The 17,371-nt window shown below is 39.3% G+C and overlaps 1 protein-coding gene across 3 annotated transcripts in view; it reads right to left on the bottom strand.

Annotated features, from left to right (window-relative positions):
* Window positions 1-235: 235 nt before the first annotated feature.
* The window catches only part of kiaa1328 (KIAA1328 ortholog), a 28,758-nt gene continuing 11,622 nt past the window's right edge, over window positions 236-17,371 (bottom strand). Inside the window, exons 7-11 of one of the 3 annotated variants that reach the window (XM_084387296.1) lie at window positions 15,386-15,918; window positions 12,963-13,067; window positions 12,176-12,297; window positions 11,943-12,060; window positions 236-1,100 (exon numbers count right to left, since the gene is read on the bottom strand). In XM_084387296.1, coding sequence (XP_084243422.1) covers window positions 893-1,100; window positions 11,943-12,060; window positions 12,176-12,297; window positions 12,963-13,067; window positions 15,386-15,918 — 1,086 coding nt within the window. In that variant the 3' untranslated portion in view covers window positions 236-892. The remainder of the gene's footprint in view (window positions 1,101-11,942; window positions 12,061-12,175; window positions 12,298-12,962; window positions 13,068-15,385; window positions 15,919-17,371) is intronic. The other 2 variants (XM_084387298.1, XM_084387297.1) reach the window with 2 other exon arrangements.

Genomic DNA, 17,371 nt, shown 5'->3' on the forward strand with positions numbered 1-17,371 from the left:
GAGATTGAGCTGTATTAGCAGTCGGATTGCTGCCGCAGCTCCTGCCCTGTTCTCAACTACACTTTTCTCTGGTCCCTAGACTCTCTTTTGTAATTTTACTGAATGACGCGTTTCCGCTTAAGCCCAGTAATAAAGCACAGTGTAGAATAAAGCAGCATTATGCTTGTCCCATTTCCTGCTGTATGTCTATACAAGACTTTTTATGGTTGTTTTAATCTCTTTCTCTCTTTTTTATGGATTTGTGGCACGACTGATGTACTCTGAAACCACTTCAAAGGTGGAGGGTTTACGTGCGCACACACCCGGCGCCTCTCTGAAACTTTCTTTACAACACTTCAGATCAAATTAGACCAATAGCCCTGGAGCGATGTTTGGCTGAATCCCATTGCATATACCGATGCTCCCAGATCTAGTTTGAAGTATCGAAGCACATATGCTGTGTATATTGGAAAAGCAGGGGAATAGGAAAGTGACGGGACACGTTTGGAAAAGAAATGTGAATTTGTTAATATATGCAGAAAGTTTGATGACTCATGATTTTGTGGAAAATGCAGCATTGACTAGAAATGCATCTTCTTGACTAGTCACTCATCTCATCAGATGATAGAGGGATTACACATTACAGATTGCAGCAACTGTTCTTGAGACGTTTACGTTGCCAAGTCAGTTTCTTGAAAAGCCTGTAGACTTTTATGGAGCTGTTGCCCAACCATCTGTGACTGAATAAACAACACCATTTATTAATAAACACATTTTATTAAGGGAGAAACAACACTTGAATATGTTAAAAAAAATGAAGACCATAATTATTTCAAGACACTAAAAAGGCAGAATTAAGAGCACATGAATAATTAATGATCATTCAAATGAGTTTTGTCGCCATTACAACCCTTCAACAGATGAAAAAGATGTCTTCTAAGATCTCGCTCTCCTCCAGGTCTTGCAAAGAGGACCGACTGGGGTCTAGATGAGAGAAAAGGGTCTTCTGAGAGGACAGAGGGGCGACGAAACTCTTCCGGGTCGAGGGGTTGATTCGGTACCTCTCTGGGTTAGATACAGGACTAAAAATGTCCAACAGCTCCATCAAAGAGTCATCCCACCTAGCAATGAGAACAAGAAACATGACTCAGGAAATGTCGCATAATTAATTTTATACACCAGAACAAAAGTGGACAAGTGGGATTAAAAAGCATGATCATTTACATACCGCTCAGAATGCTGCGCATCCTCAGATTCCCCTACATAAAAGCCACATTGTTGCATCTGACTAGACAACAGTTCACAGGCTTTGAAACATGTGGCCTAAGGGTGGGTATGAAGAACAAGCCAGCACTTTTTTTTTTTTTTCCTAGTTTGGAAGGAAACTATAGAGAGCTGAGCGAGGAGATAGATAAATAAATAAAAGAATAAATAAACAAAGATTAAGCTAATAAAGATTCAACCCCTCAGTCGAGGTGCTTAATAAATTATTCATCGAGTACAGACGTGCACATTTCAGATATAAAACATGAATTCTTAAAGCACGCTCCACTGATGCTGCTAACATAATTCACTGCTCATTCTAAACAGCATTGATTTGCATCCAATGCAGCAGAAGGGATGAGTGGGTATTCATACAGATGTGTGTGTGTGTGTGCGTGAAAGGGATCTCAGCTTCTTTGAGAGGCAGAAAACGGTGCCATCCACTAAGTGCCTCTGACATTTGAAAGCAGTGTTTGCTTCATGGCCATGATAGTGGTGATTATACAAGACACTGAGAAACATGCCATCCGCTATTTCCTTCATGCCTGGCACTTTTGGGGTCTGAAATCATAAAAGTATCAGCCAACTACACCTGAAAATGTTTTCACAGAGAGGTAAATTAAAGGGTGTCAAATCTTCAAACTTCCATCCTTCTCAGGCAACACATAAGCTCTGTTCCAAAACCAAGTGAGCTCTTTACAGCCTACACTTCTAAAGGCCCCGATATACTTCAAGTGAAATTGAAGAACAAACTGTGTGATTTATTTTGAACAAAATCAGGCCAAAACTAAGTTTGTTTTGTGTGCCTTTCGGGCAGGGCCGGTGTGGGGCCACTTTTCAGCCTGGGAGTTTCAGGCCCAAGACCGGCCCACTTTTTCCATGGTGGAATTCCAAATTAGCACTTTTTCTAAATTGGATAAATGAAGCAACAGTTCAGCTCGTACTATTGTGTAGTTTGTATTAATACGGCATGGGTTAACAAATAATGTAAAGGTTAAATAATAATTCACTTAGACTTTATAAGAAGCAATTGCGACTTTATTTCACACAATTCTGACTTTATATTTCGCAATTCTGTCTTTATAACACGTTTTGCGACTTTATATCACACAATTCTGACTCTATATCTTGCAGTTCTGACTTTATAAGCAATTGCGACTATTTCATGCAATTCTGACTTTATAAGAAGCAATTGCGACTTTATTTCACACAATTCTGACTTTATATCTCGCAATTCTGACTTTATAACACACAATTGCGACTATATCACGCAATTCTGACTCAATATCTCGCAATTCTGACTTTATAACACGCAATTGCGACTATTTCAGGCAATTCTGACTTTATATCTCGCAATTCTGACTTTATAACACGCAATTCTGACTCTATATCTTGCAGTTCTGACTTTATAAGCAATTGCGACTATTTCACGCAATTCTGACTTTATAAGAAGCAATTGCGACTTTATTTCACAATTCTGACTTTATATCTCGCAATTCTGACTTTATAACACACAATTGCGACTATATCACGCAATTCTGACTCTATATCTCGCAATTCTGACTTTATAACACGCAATTGCGACTATTTCAGGCAATTCTGACTTTATATCTCGCAATTCTGACTTTATAACACGCAATTGCGACTTTATTTCACGCAATTCTGACTTAACACGCAATTGCGACTTTATTTCACGCAATTCTGACTTTATATCTCGCAATTCTGAGAAATAAAGTCAGAATTGCGAGATGTAAACTCGCAATTGTGAGATAAAAAGTCGCAATTATCTTTTAAAATGTTTTATTCTGTGGCGGAAACAAAGCTTCCATACCTCTGGCCTCTTCCTCCCATCCATCCTCCCTGACGCGTACCGTTACTGTAGGGCCGGCCCAGCTATCGGTAGGTGCCGCGGTAGCCTACCTGAGAAAACGTTTTGGAAAAGACGGGCTATGGACCCAACCAACTCTATAGGAAAGGAGGGGAGAACTCCCTCACATGGTACAACCCATGCAGAGGCTGCGCGCTGCGGTGTCAGAATGCGGAACGTGTGTAGCCTAATGTAACTAACGTGACATTGAAATGTGAAAAAAATAAAATAAAATAAAATAAAATCCTCGACCAGCCCAAAAGTGAAGCGGCCCACCGGGAATTCTCCCGATTACCCACTCCGGGCCTGCTTTCGGGAGGTCAAAAACTTTCCCGAAAAGTTTGCTCTGGCTGGTAAACACCTTCATACTACCATTGGTCCGTGGCGATGATGTAATAGGTAGGGGTGTGCTCTGAGGCCCCGCCTTCTTTGACATAGAAATCTTCTTTGGTTCATTTCTTCTTTTCAGTCCATCGAAGTCTGACGCCCGTGAGTAAAAACATGAATACACCGGAGAGCCGCTTTATAGTAGAAATTGAAGTTGTAATTCTAATCGAAAGAGACACTGACAGTGTTTTTTCATGTTTAATACAGTAAAGCTGCTTGATTTTAAACAATCTATTGTATAAAGTGCTATATAAATAAACACAATGTGAATTTACTGGAGCTCGTGCAAACATATCCACATAGCTATGATCAGAAGCTTTCATAACTACTGTTCTGTCACCGCTGTCGTTTTTGTTGTTTATTTTGTTATTGAAAAGAAAAGCACGCAACACATATTTCCATATTCATCTAAACGTCACTCTCAGCAGTGTGGACGGCTTAGGGATGTTCTAACAGAATAGACCTTATTCAAATCAGCGTCATCTTAGCGGGAATGAAAGTGAGGCTGTGAGACATATAGACATACATCTCTTCAGTGGGTTGTACTACTATATAATGTGTTTTTGGATTGTTTTGCTGACGAAACCTCTTTTCAAGAAATTTCAAAAGACAAAAAAACTACAGGCAGCATGAGCCGTAGAAAATAAGTGATCTAGGAGCTTTTTACAGCGGATGCCAGAGAAAAATGTCAAGTCTATCTGTCACAGCCTTGCATGCATACCCGTTATGGCGCTGCTCTGAATAGGGTCTATATACTACTACGAAAAACGAAAAAGAACTTCGCCGTGAGTATATCGGGGCCTTAAGACAACATCCTAACTGAGATGTCGATAAGCATGACTGAGATGCCTTAAAATGCTGTCTGGGTAGGCAGCTCACTAGATTTTGGAACAGAGGTAGTAAATCTGTCACTCAATATCATATTCTTGCATTTAAATGTGTGACATCAAGACGTGTCACCCAATTTGAGATCAAACGTAGGTGTCACATAACTGATCGTCACTGACATCAAACCAGAGACATGCGCATCGAGATGCTTTAAAAAAAAGGAATGATTTTGAATTAATATTTAAATTCCAGCCTGTTTCTCACAAAAGTTCTTGTAGGACTACAGGGAAATATAGTGAATGTTATATGTATGACCTAATTTTAAGGTGCAGTCACATTAACGAATTTCTGAAAAATTTCACAGGGAAAAAAGGTACATTGCCAAAAGTGTAGTGATGCATGATGCACGACTCACACAGAAGTCACTTTGAAACCAAAGCTTTCTGTTTAGTCAACGCAGCGTGTGACCAACTTGAAACAATTGCGAAATCTACGTAGGAAAATCCTTGCATTTCTATTGAAATAACTGGATTTCGCCCATGAGAATTTGCCAAACAACAGTAAATGTGACAGCACCTTTATGGTGTTTTTTTTGTCATTTTTTAGGCTTGCCACCCAAACAATTTTCATTAAAAAAAAAAAAAAAAAGCAGCCAAAACTTCTTACATGGGACACAATATTAAAAAATTTGCAGAAAGACTATCTCAAATATTAAGGGTTTGAAAAAACATCCGAGTGAATAAATGATGATAGACTCTTTACTTTCAGGTGACCTATGCCTTTAAAACCTAAAATTATACCTACTCCACTCACCCTTCAAATGTCTATTTCAGTTGACCAGGTGAGGACTGAGCAAACTGGTGAATCTCTGCACAGGTAAAGATAAGTTTTGAGGCTGACGGATTGATCCCCAGAGTGTTGAACACATGTTCACACAGCCAGCTCAGTGGGGTTCCTGAGCACCTGTTTCTCATGCTGGGACTGATGAAGGTGCCCTAGCTCTGGAAGACATCTTGCATTGTTCTGCTGCCAAAGATCGGAAACCCCCGGATCCCTGAGGACTACAGGCCAGTTGATCTCACTTCACACTTTACGAAGGCCTCTGAGAAGCCGGTGCTTAGACAGACCACCTGGACCCACTGCAGTTTGTTAACCACTGATACAGCTCTGACCCTGGACTCTGGAGGCAGCGACCATTCACCATAAACAAACCTACATATGCGGCACTATAGTGGCTGTTCTGCCTACTGCCATCAGAAAAAAACAATAGCTTGCTGTTTACTGCCTATATAAGAGATTCTTCATAAGGGACTAATCTGCATACTACAAAAAAGTTTGTAAAAAGTTTGATGTAGCGTTATTTTAGTACTGTATTTTATTTACTGTATTTGTCATAATTTAGAAATAAAAGACCATTTTCTATTTTAGCCCTCTGATTTGGGCTGCATTATAGTCCACTTTTAGACACATACTTGCGAACTTCCCTAAGCACTTCCCCTCAGGGGAATCCCTGCCGCCATTTTGAAGTGCGTTCCACTTCATGAAGTTTATATGGACAGACCCTTGTTACCTCGATTTTGACCGAGGGAGCGAGTCTACTTCACACTTCAGGCAGCTCCTTATACCACAATGTAACACGATTGTGACATCAACGCACATTGCGTTTAATTTACCCCACCACAAGCCACTCTGATATAAAAAAAAAAAAAAAATTCATTTAAACAACTCAAACAGACCTATATTCATGTAGAATGCTGCATTAAACAATTTCGTAAGGGAAAATAATAAATAATAAATCAACCTCATAGTGGATTCAAAGTGATCAAGGGCTTAGCATGTTCCAATTCAGCCTATTGCAAAGGTTCCGCCAGTAGTGGGCACTCATGCAACGTAAGCAAATGACGCACATCTGAGTGAATGAGACGGAGGGAAGTTAGCAAGTGAAAGGCATGGCAATTTTGGACTGGAACGCAGCCGAGAACACTCCATTGAAAGGGGCGTGTCTGCTGTGAGACTTCAATGTGATTGGCAAACATCTTTGCATATGAAATAAGTATTACATGTGAAACTCTCTCCAAATCTTTTACTATGTTTTTACTATTAGAGCTGTCGAGATTAACTAATCGTGATTATAGAATTACTCCAGTTGCATGAAAGGTTGCAGCGATGAGCATTCTAGCCGATGACAGTCATGTCTGTTGAGCGCATGAATGCAGTGCTCTCATCATCTCAACTATTTCTGCACTCTCATGAATGCTTTCACCATAACTAACAGTGCAAACACGATGTAAATAAGAGATTCATTGTGCAGTGTAGACAGCCTCATTGATTATAACCAGGGGTGCACATAATGTTCTACAATTATATACAAACACATGACGTTCTATTATATGCTGTTCACGTCCTTAGACTGGAAAGTATGAGTGTCTATGGCAAAACTATCAACGCCTAAATTAATCTGCAGAGGTCAGGTGATACAGCGGTCACATGGTACAAGTAGGAGCTCTCAGAAAATTCCAATCTTACAAGCTGTAATTACGAGTTCTACAAGGATGTAAAAGCTTTTAACAAGTTGAAATCTCATAATTATGGTGATTACAACATGGCATGAACGCACCTTCAGTCACATATACACTCACCCTGTGTGATTGACAGCTCCAGCGATTATAAAATGAGGGTTCTTTGATCGCTTTCTATATATAATTTAATCAAATTTAAATAACACATTTTCATGCTACTAAGAGAAGCAATGTGGAGTTGACCATTTACTCACTGGCGTGATTTACTGACGCATAAAAAGCAATAAACGATTTTGAAGACAAAGTATGTCTGACTGTACATGAATCATTACATATTAGAAATCACTGATCACAGATAAAGCATTAGAATTAACACGGTTATTTGAATGTTGTGGCATTACTTGTCAGGTTCATATCTTACAGTGAAAGTGTTTGCAAAGCCTGCGCTGAAATTGCGACTGATTTACCAAAGAACCCACAGTGAAATGCACTGAACAAACAAGTAATGCTGAGATATTCACATATTTGTAAATAAATAACCACTTTCCTAGCATTAGGATCCTTTGGAAGGTAATGTTATTTTTAGTCCAGTGATCCTGTATCTCTCTTCTCTCCGTTTCACCTCACTAACGCACCAGTGGTGTAGAAGTAGGGGTGTAAAGATGATGTGGAAGTAGCCGTTGATCTGATTCTGCAGAGGTAGTCTTTCGTCAAACTATTATGTCATAATGTGACAAAATCCGAAACGTGTAGTTTTCGGAGCTTGGTTTTGGTTTCGGTTTCAATAAAAGCTGTTTTTGGACTAAAAAGGAAGTTTTGAGTTCTGAAACTTGCGTGTCAAAAGATCATGGTAAACTGGATTTCTCAATTCATTACCCCTTTAGGTTTTTTTATCTAATATTTTATTTCAATTCATGAAAATAGTTTTTAACAACACTGGTTTGTTAACAACATGTTGCTAAGCTAACAATGATAGTACTCTAATAAACAAAATAAATAGCACACAAGAAGTTTAGGTTTACCTTTTCCAAAATGATGCCTTAAAATACTGCCTAAGTAGGTGGTTCACTGGGTTTTGGAAAAGAGCCTGCTTATCTTCGTGGCCACCCTCATTATACTCATGGATGCAACCATAGTGAGAAGTAACTACATTGCACATTTCCAATTCTTGAACACAGTATCAGCAACAGCATAAAACAGTTAATGTTGACTCCTACATTGTTTTTGCACTGTTAACCTGTCAAAACATATTCCAGTAATACATTCATAATCAAGAATGTTTCATTTCACTCTTGCAACTTTACACTGAATGTTTTTGTGCACTCTCATTGATGTTGCTGTTATTTTATATAAATGGAGATTTCTTAATGAAATTACTTTGCAATACATTTTATGTAACAAGAATTATGATCATAACTAACAAAAGCAAAGAACTTTTGCACTTTATCTGTCAGGTATGTTTCATTTGCTAGCGATTACACAGCCAGTTACAAGCCTGTTTGAGAAAGAGACCTGCTCACTGAATGTCAGTATGCAACTTCATATATTTACTCAGAATAAAAAATTGCTACAAATATTTCATGACATCATAATGGATCAAGCTGCCTAATGTTCTTTTGCTTTTAAGCCCGAAACTTGAATCTAAGTTTCGTTGACATCCAGTCCTATGACAATGATAGTAATGTCCAATCCGGGAATCTCATTTTGTCGTTTTGGCGAATGACAATCGATTGTCATCCGACAATTCTTTTGCACATTTGCATCAGAGGGAAAGAGACAGAGAAAGAGAGCTTACACTGAGGGTGGATGGCTGTTGGGGTGGGACTTTGGCAAGGCTCCCTCTAGAAATGTGAGAATTAGCATTTTTATTTGTTGATTTATTTAACGGACAGGCCTCTCAAACAGCCATCCATCAACGGACGACATTGCCGATATGAATAATGCATTTCTTACCGCCGGTCACAATCTATAACAAGGGAAGGGGTAGGTGTAGTTTGGGCGGGGGAGGGGGATGTTAGGGCGTTGGTAGGAGGAAATTGCCGGAGAGAATGCTAATGTGTTTGGCAGTCATATTTACCCAAAAGCTTTCATTGCTTTTCACAAGGTCCACTGGCGAATGACCACGAGACATTAATATCACTTAAGAGGAGGTTTGCTAATCCCTAACGCTATCTGTTCATTCAACGGATCAGCTAGGCATTGGGAACAGAGTTCAAGATGCCCGGAAAAGCTGAGCACTACAATAGCAGTATTTAACTCTCTAGATTATTGAAGAGAAAAATAAAATAAATACTAAATCTTAAATTCAACAAAACTAATAAAATAAAAAATATTTTTTATATTACATTTTTACATGAAATAAATATTATATATATATATCTACCGGTTAACTCTTCAACTCAAGCTCCTACTCTCATCAATGTGAGAGTAAAATGCAGAGAGAGGATGAAAGACACTGAAAAAGAATCAGGTTCTACTTCAGTTACTCCAAACAAAAGACAGTTTATCAGTTTCCTTTGCCTCTGACTCCAGTTATTTTACTGTTCTCATTAAAAATGTCTGTCACGCCTGAGAGCCCAAACAAATTTGTACCCAAACAGTAATATAAAAATCCTAAACGGAAAGTACTGACAAAACTGCATGTCAATTTTCTTTCAAATCAATAGTAAGCTGAGGAGAAGCACAGGCCATGGACAGGAGCACTGACATTTCTCACTTCAGCTCTATCAAAACAGCCCTGAAAATTTTGATGATACACAATGTAAAGTGATGAGGAGTTTACAAGAGACGGCCCAAGTCTACACTGCACAGGTTAATTTGAAAAGGTGAAGGTAATTTGAAAGAAGGACGTGGTTTGATGAGTGTATTGTTTTGACGAGTCTTGCAGAGGTTGTTGAGTTTTATCAGTCTGACTGCATAATTCATCGCCTTCTCTCCACTCTTCTGAGTGAGATCAACTCGAAAAAGACTTTAATATTTTCAAAAGGAAATGTGAGTGGAGCTAGCAATGCAAAATACACCATCATGGTGGTATTAATTTATTTAAGTAGTAATTATATATATATATATATATTTTTTTTTTTAATTTCAACTAAGTCAAAGAGCTCTGATCTTTTTCAATGTAAGGAATTTTACGACAGTTTTATCGCCCACCACGTGAAAATAGTAAGTCTCCTCAATCATTCATTTTCCACAAACGGTGTGGGACAACAAACATGCCAAAGTTTAATATATTGGGTTCAACATTCCTACCACAAAGTATGAAAAATAGTAATAGTAATAGTGACACTTGCCTTAGCAAAACTTTAAAATCCCTAAATTTGAAAGGCAAGACCAATCTAAGTGTGTAATAATGCAAGAATCAGTACTTGGGTTCACACACCCGAAGGATACTGACAATCAAAGAAAACTACCCGTTTCAGGTGGAGTGAAATGTTATGATTTCTAGCAGACACAAGATCCATAATCCATAATCATTTCATTAACCCAAACTTTTATCCCCAGGGCATCTTTCTCCTTTTAAGCAAACTCGTAGTAATACAGTGCTTGTCTATTGATTCCACTGCTGGCTGACAGGGGCATTCGGTAGTTCTTCTAAAGTGTATATTTGTGGCATCAGACCCATCAGACCTGAGGTTGTCCTGAGCATCCAACCTCTGGCTTCTTAAAAATAAATAAAGATCTATTTTATCGCCTATTTGATCACATATCTTTGACTTTTGATTTAAAGCTGTTTGACGTCACAATGAAAGGTGAATCCGGACCTTACTTAAAATTCAACAGTTTGACTTCATTAAGAGACACATCTCTGCCTTAGTCTTAGTTCACATTTGGCCCTTATCAAGTTCCCTAGTACTGTACATATTAAGCATATGCAAGTATTCAATTCCCTGTCAGTTCTGACATTCTCTTGGTATGCCTCCCACAAATAGCATGGCTGCACACAAAGCAACCTAATTTTCCCAGCCCCTGTAAAAGTTCTGGCTTGGTAATGAAACATCTGAGACAGAAAGGAACATATTAATGCAAAATATTCACCATAACATATAATACAGGGAGAAAAAAGGCAATTACTTCTGAAGTCAGTACATTTTCTCCTAGAAAAAAAAAGAAGAAATACGCCTAACAAACGACTTACAAATAATCTGCATTTTTCAGAGATGGCATGTTAAACGAGACATGCTCATACTCTCGCAGTGAGGGTTGGGGGACGGGAAAAAAGACATGCTGTCACATTAATTACCTTTCTACGTTAAAAGAAAACGGTAATGAATTTCCTTCCCTATCCCAGAGTGTGTCTCGCGCTAGCGGTCAGTGATTCATTCTCTGCCTCACTCTTTCTCATTAAGCTGAGGGAGGCGGCGCATTCTCGGCCCGAGCTGGAAGACTCGGTTCAATTACACCTGCTGCTGGGCCCTGCTACGTCAGCTAATGGGACTCAGCTTGGCTCCTGTCAGCCTCAGCGCTGGCCGGCAAAAATCTTCATTTAACTCATCAAAAAGGCCTCGCACTGCGTTGGGCCCAGACCAGCTTTCTCTTTTTTTCTCTTCCTTCACTTCTTCTCCCTTTTTCCCTGTTTTATTTGGATTCCCCCGTATATCAGTTCTCCCCTCCCCTTCTCCTCTTTCACATTCTTGCATTAAGAAGCTCTATCACAAAGGCAGGGACTCCAAAAACACAATTAATACATGGGCTTGGCCCCTGCTGTGCTGTTGAGCCAAAATTGCTGTCATTTCCCTCTTTTCACTACTTCTTGAATTGAACTTGTTAAATTGTATTTACTTGTATGGTTCTTTTCATTGAGTTTCCTGAAAGTGGCTTATCTCAAGCACCAGGTTTGAGAATTCCCCCCACCTTTAAATTGCGACAGCAGCCTCTCTAAAGAATCCCAAATTGGCAGAGTGGCTACACAAATGGCTAAATTAAATGTTTTGCTCATCTAAAAATACAGAAAGGGTGTGGAAAAACACATTAGTTGTGTTAGACAGATGGGCCTAGACAGGCTGTGATGACTTAGATGAGTGTATAAAGGAACCAATCCATGGCATAGAAAACAGAAGTGGACCAAAGACAGAACCCTGAGGGACACCTTAACTCACCTGGAGGCCTGTGGAGTCCTGGGAAGGCCAAGAGGTGGAATTTTGGGAAGAGCAGATGTCCGGAAACTTTCTGGAATCACAGGAGAAGTGGCCATATCCTTCTTGGTAATGGAGATTTCTGCAGGGAGAAAATTAGAGACACTTGAAATTATGTAATGCAAATTTCCCATTAAGAAGGTAAAGTAAAAAGCAGAAAGGAATAACTTATTGAGCATAATTTCTTGTTAACGTACCTTGTGAAAGCTTGGGTGTAGGTTGCTGAATACTTGATGTTTGTTCCTGTGACTGTATGTTACTCAACGGTTGTCGAAAACTTCTCTGCAGAATGTGTGGCTCTTGCTCTTTTATTTCACTGCTGAATAAGAAAGAGAGAGAAAGATACTATTCTACACCATTTAAAAGCAAAAATAGTCATATTATGAGATATTATTACAATGTAATCTTTTCTATTTTAAAGGTACAGTGTGTGATTTTTAGCGGCATCTAGTGGTGAGGTTACGAATTGCAACCATTTCAATGTAAGGGGACCTGCAGTGTATGTAGATTGAAATGGCTCATTCTAAGGTAATAAAAACATAACGGTTCATTAAGTAAGTCTTTATACAACACTGAAAACATAGTTATGTATATTATGTTGCATTTCTGTCTACAGATCCTCCTAAATATTACACAATGCACCTTTAAAATATTTTAAAATGGAATTTATTCTTGGTATGGCAAAGCTGAAATTTCAGCAGTCATTATTATAGTCATCAGTGTCACATGATCCTTCAGAAATCCATCTAATATGCTGAATTGGTGCTCAAGAATCAATTGAAAACAGTTGTGATGCTTCATATTTTTGTGAAAACTGTAATACTTTTTTTTAGAATTCTTTGATGAAAATTATTCTTTCAAAAACAAATCTCACTGACCCCAATCTTTTGAATAGGGAACTTTTGTATATTTAAAGATTTTTACTTTTTCTTTATCTCTCCAGCTCTTTTTTGCATTCAATGCTATTTTTAAGACAATCTTTACCTGTGTGTTACCTGATCCATAACAAAACAGGACTGTGGACCTTCATTAAAACTGCTGTCTCCATTTAAGGGCTTCTCAAAATCTGTTTTGGTTGCTTGCTGAAGCCTTCAAAAGACAAAAATTAAAAGAATGTTTGCAAAAGTTAGGCTGTATTAACAAAATTTGTGGCATAATGTTGATTAGCACCAAAAATAGCAGGACTTATCTCTGTTTTGGACTTCATGATTATCATTATCAAAAATCATGATTATTGTACAGTGAACTAGAACAATTTCTAGGAGCATGAACTTCTGTGTATTCATTATTAGTTATCAGGGGTGCAAACACATGTATGGTCAAAAAAGAGAGAGGTAATCGAAGCCCTCGTCCCACGGCAAATATCCAGATACTACATTGCCACCATCCCCAACCCACCCCTATAGGCACATAGAGTCAAATGAAATTTAGAAAAACTATCTTGCACTTCTTCTTCTTGCTTTACTGCTACTTCCTGAAAACAATTTCACCTGATGATTTCAATAGCTCTTTTTGTAAAGAATGAATAATTCTAGGATGATTGGGGTAATTGTGTAGGGTAGGCCTAGTGCATTTGCATAGAAACTAATGGCGCTTTTCCACTACACAGTACCAGCTCGGCTCGGCTCGGCTCGACTCGACTCGGCTCTGTTTGGTTTTCCACTGTGTAAAAGTTGTACCTGTACCTGCTTCCAGGTACTTTTTTTCGTACCACCTCCGGCGCGGTTCTAAGCGGGCTGAGGCGAGCTGAGGCGATACTAAAATGTGACGTGAAATCATGGCAGACTGCTGATTGGTCAGAGAGAATCGTCACTATTCACTGCGTCATCATTGCACGCGCCAGACGCAGTATCCTGAATAAAAAACAGCAAAAACAAAAACAAAAACAGCATACACTCGATTTCCTCCATTGTCCTGTGTGTGTAGGTAGCGGGTGTGTCTCGCGCGTCTCGCGTAAAAGATTAAGTCACGGCAGTTTCCTGCGGTGTCGCTATGACGACCAGGTACTATTGTGGAGGTACTATCTGCAATGGAAAACGGAGCGAAAAGCGAGCCGAGCCGAGCTGAGTCGAGGCGAGGCGAGTCGAGTCGAGCTGGTACTGGTAATGGCAAAGCGCCATAATAAACAAAATACAAATATAAATACAATAAAACACAAATACACGAGAAATAAAGCAGTGCTTTATGTTTTTCAGGTAAATTAACTGTATTAAGTATTAATACAGTTAATTTACCTGAAAAACATAAAGTATAAGTAAAGAATTTATGTATTATACATAAAGAATAAGTATTAATACAGTTTATCTTTTGACAAAACGTGATTTTTCTCTTTCTCTTTTGTTGTTTGATTACTTTGGTGACACAAACAGCTGCAGGTATATTGGGTGCTGTCCCTTTAAGACGAATGCACGTATCTAATACCGGTAATGACACGCATCCGTTTTATTTTGACTGCGTTTACGGGGAAACTCGTTGAGACGGACACTGGCTTATTTTTTCGTGCACATGTCTGTTCAAACACAAATAGATAAGAAAGAAAAGGGAATTCGGTGTTCACGAACTTCACGTACTGTCTGCGACTGCGTGGCTCTGTGCGCCGACAGACCATCTACATTTGGATGTTAAACATAATATATATATAGCCTGATACAGCAAAGACAACGTCGGCAGTATTGACGGCAAAATAGGCTACAGAATATTTCGTTCTGTAGCTAGGCCTATTGACAGGGGCAATATTTGAAAATCGATAATTAGGCCTATTTTTTAAATTACAATTATATATGCATTTGTCAAAACCGAGAGACTTTCAAGCATCAAAATGTAATTTATTAATATGTATTTGCGCCTTCTATTTTGTCTGAAAACTTCCAACACTCTTGCGTGTCGCGTGAAAAATAGGCGTCGGTTGCGGTTCTATTTCTAGCACGCGGTTTCGGCGCGGCTCGAGAAGTGTGTGTGTCTGTGTCACGCAGGCATTGTGCTCTAACACAAGCTCTAACCAGTTAACATGAGAGCCGACATAAAAACGGACACTCCACGCCACGCAGAGAGAAATGTGATGCAGCGGCAGATCCAGAGTGAGACAGAAACACTAGTGGTTCACGCTTGCGCACATACTGCTGGTTTGGCGCGCAGTGTTCTGATTCGCTTATTTACTATTTACTTGTTGGTGGACGCAATCCAGAATTACTGTTGGTTAAATTATAATCAGACCCTCTCAACCCCCCCACCCACCCCCCCCCTTAAAAAAAAAAACCTCTTCGGATCTGCACGATTCACACAAGTCACCCAAACTGACGTGAAAAAAGCGGGAGGCGCCGAAAAGCGCGCTGTTTGCACCCCTGAGTTATGTATGTGTATGCATTATCATCTACTGTTTAAGCAAAAGGCCCGTGCCAGGCTCTTACCTGCTGTACTGAAGGTACGACTGACGGAGTTGCTGGTTCTGGAGCAGAAGTTTCTCTTCCTGTTGAACCAACCGAGCTTGAATTCTCTCCCTCTCAATCTCCAGCTGTTTCTTCTGCTGGAATAGACACTGCCGTTTCTCCTCCCAGTTCTCCTGACCAGGAGGCGGAGCAAGTCCGGTTCGATTAGCACCACGCATGTTGTCACTCTCCATTCTGTGGCACTGATGAGAGCACTTGGGTTCAGAGGCACCAGGCCGCTTCAGGGCATCACAGGCTGATGGCTCCCTGTTGGAGAAGCTGGGATCACTATGTCCACCTTCAGAATTGTGATTGGTGTGCTTGTCATGGACTCCACAGTTCTGCTCGTTGCTGGAGGGTGCACTGAAAGGTCCTGTTGAGAAAGAATGAGTGCACTCCACTGACCCACCTCTCTCAGTTCTACTTCCTAATAAAGGAAGGTCCAAGTAAGATCCGTCTAAAGCGGCTCCTCTCCCACACGAAGACCTCCTGGGCACCCCTTCGCTGCAAGGAATCTGTGGGATGAAGCAGAGGTAGAGAAAGTATACACGTCACCTCTGACCTTTTAATAATGTAGTAACGAAAGCAGGTTTTACTCAAGGGAGTCAGAGAGGGTGGGCTCATCCCAAAAGGACGCAACAACCCAAGGTCAATCACCGAAGAGATAAACATTCAGGACAAAGGAGAATGGTCCGCCTCTGAGGGGACAGAAATGGGCCACTGACTAATTCAAGAGGAGGTCGTGGAGCATGTAAACATGCATTACTCACAGCCAAGGTTTCAGAGAGGACAAGCTCATTTCCCTTATACAAGCTTAAGATGGAGGGTGCACAGGGGCACGTTCTAAACTAAAACAACGTATGAGTTTTACAGTGTCGGTTAGTGAGTTTTATTTTGTTTTAGCTTTGATATTTTTAGTGACAGTGCTTTAAAGGGTATGAATTTAAAGATGGAACTTCTCTGAGACTGTTTTAGTGTGCTGACAGGTTAACAGTTATAGATGCTAAAGTGTCAACAATGCAAAACCCCTCTCTGAGAGGCTGCTTCTCTAAATCCATCCTCTTTAAAAGCACCGCCGATAGAGCCATCAAAACAGAGCTTTTGTAACAAATTTACCTTCAACACATTTCAAGGCAATAACTGTTGGACTTCAAATTGCCTGCTGTGAGCAATGTTACTATTATTATGAATAATCTTAAGATCTATGATAATTTTGAGCAACAAAAGGAGGTCGATATTAAGGTTTTTTTATTTGTTGAATATCTGTTAGTTACGCAGTTCAGACCAGATGTGTCACTAGTGGTCATGAAAGATTAACGAGAGGTCATAAAAGTGGTCAGCAGGTTGAAATAAATAAATAAATACACCAATTTTGAATAGGGGTTCTAACTAAGGGTACCTTTCATATCACTAAATACTTGGGGTATGGAGTGTTTGTTATTCAGATTCATACAATGCAGTTTTTTTGGATGCAATTCATTTATAATTCCTTTATAAAGTTATTTTTTTATGAAAATTGAGAATTGGTATGAATAGTTAGGTTGCAAAAACTGTTCCAACTGTGTGTTAAAATTCACATAATAAAAAGTCACATTTACCTGTGCGCTTCAATATATCAGGGCTCATTTTTTTTCTATTGGCCCAGTCAGACCAGTTCAGATTTTTACTTGCCCAGTCAAAATGCACAAAAAGTTATTGTTTTCGTTGTTTTTGACCCATGTAACCTTGTAAACAGTGCTTTAAGATTTTTAGGTAGGTCTAACAGTATGGATATATACAGAAATTTAATAAAGTTATTAAACACTTCACATTCTTCACTGCATAAATTATAAATTAAATATAGATTATTCCTTATTAAAGCTACAAATGTTATTCAGTCAAGAGCAGTAATTTTCTCCTTTTATTTTGCTCTTTGACTATCCATAATGAAAGCGGGTTTATTAGGCTGAATGTGTCACTTTAATACAT

This window comes from Rutilus rutilus (assembly GCF_951802725.1).
Source record: "Rutilus rutilus genome assembly, chromosome: 18".
Taxonomy (NCBI): domain Eukaryota; kingdom Metazoa; phylum Chordata; class Actinopteri; order Cypriniformes; family Leuciscidae; genus Rutilus; species Rutilus rutilus.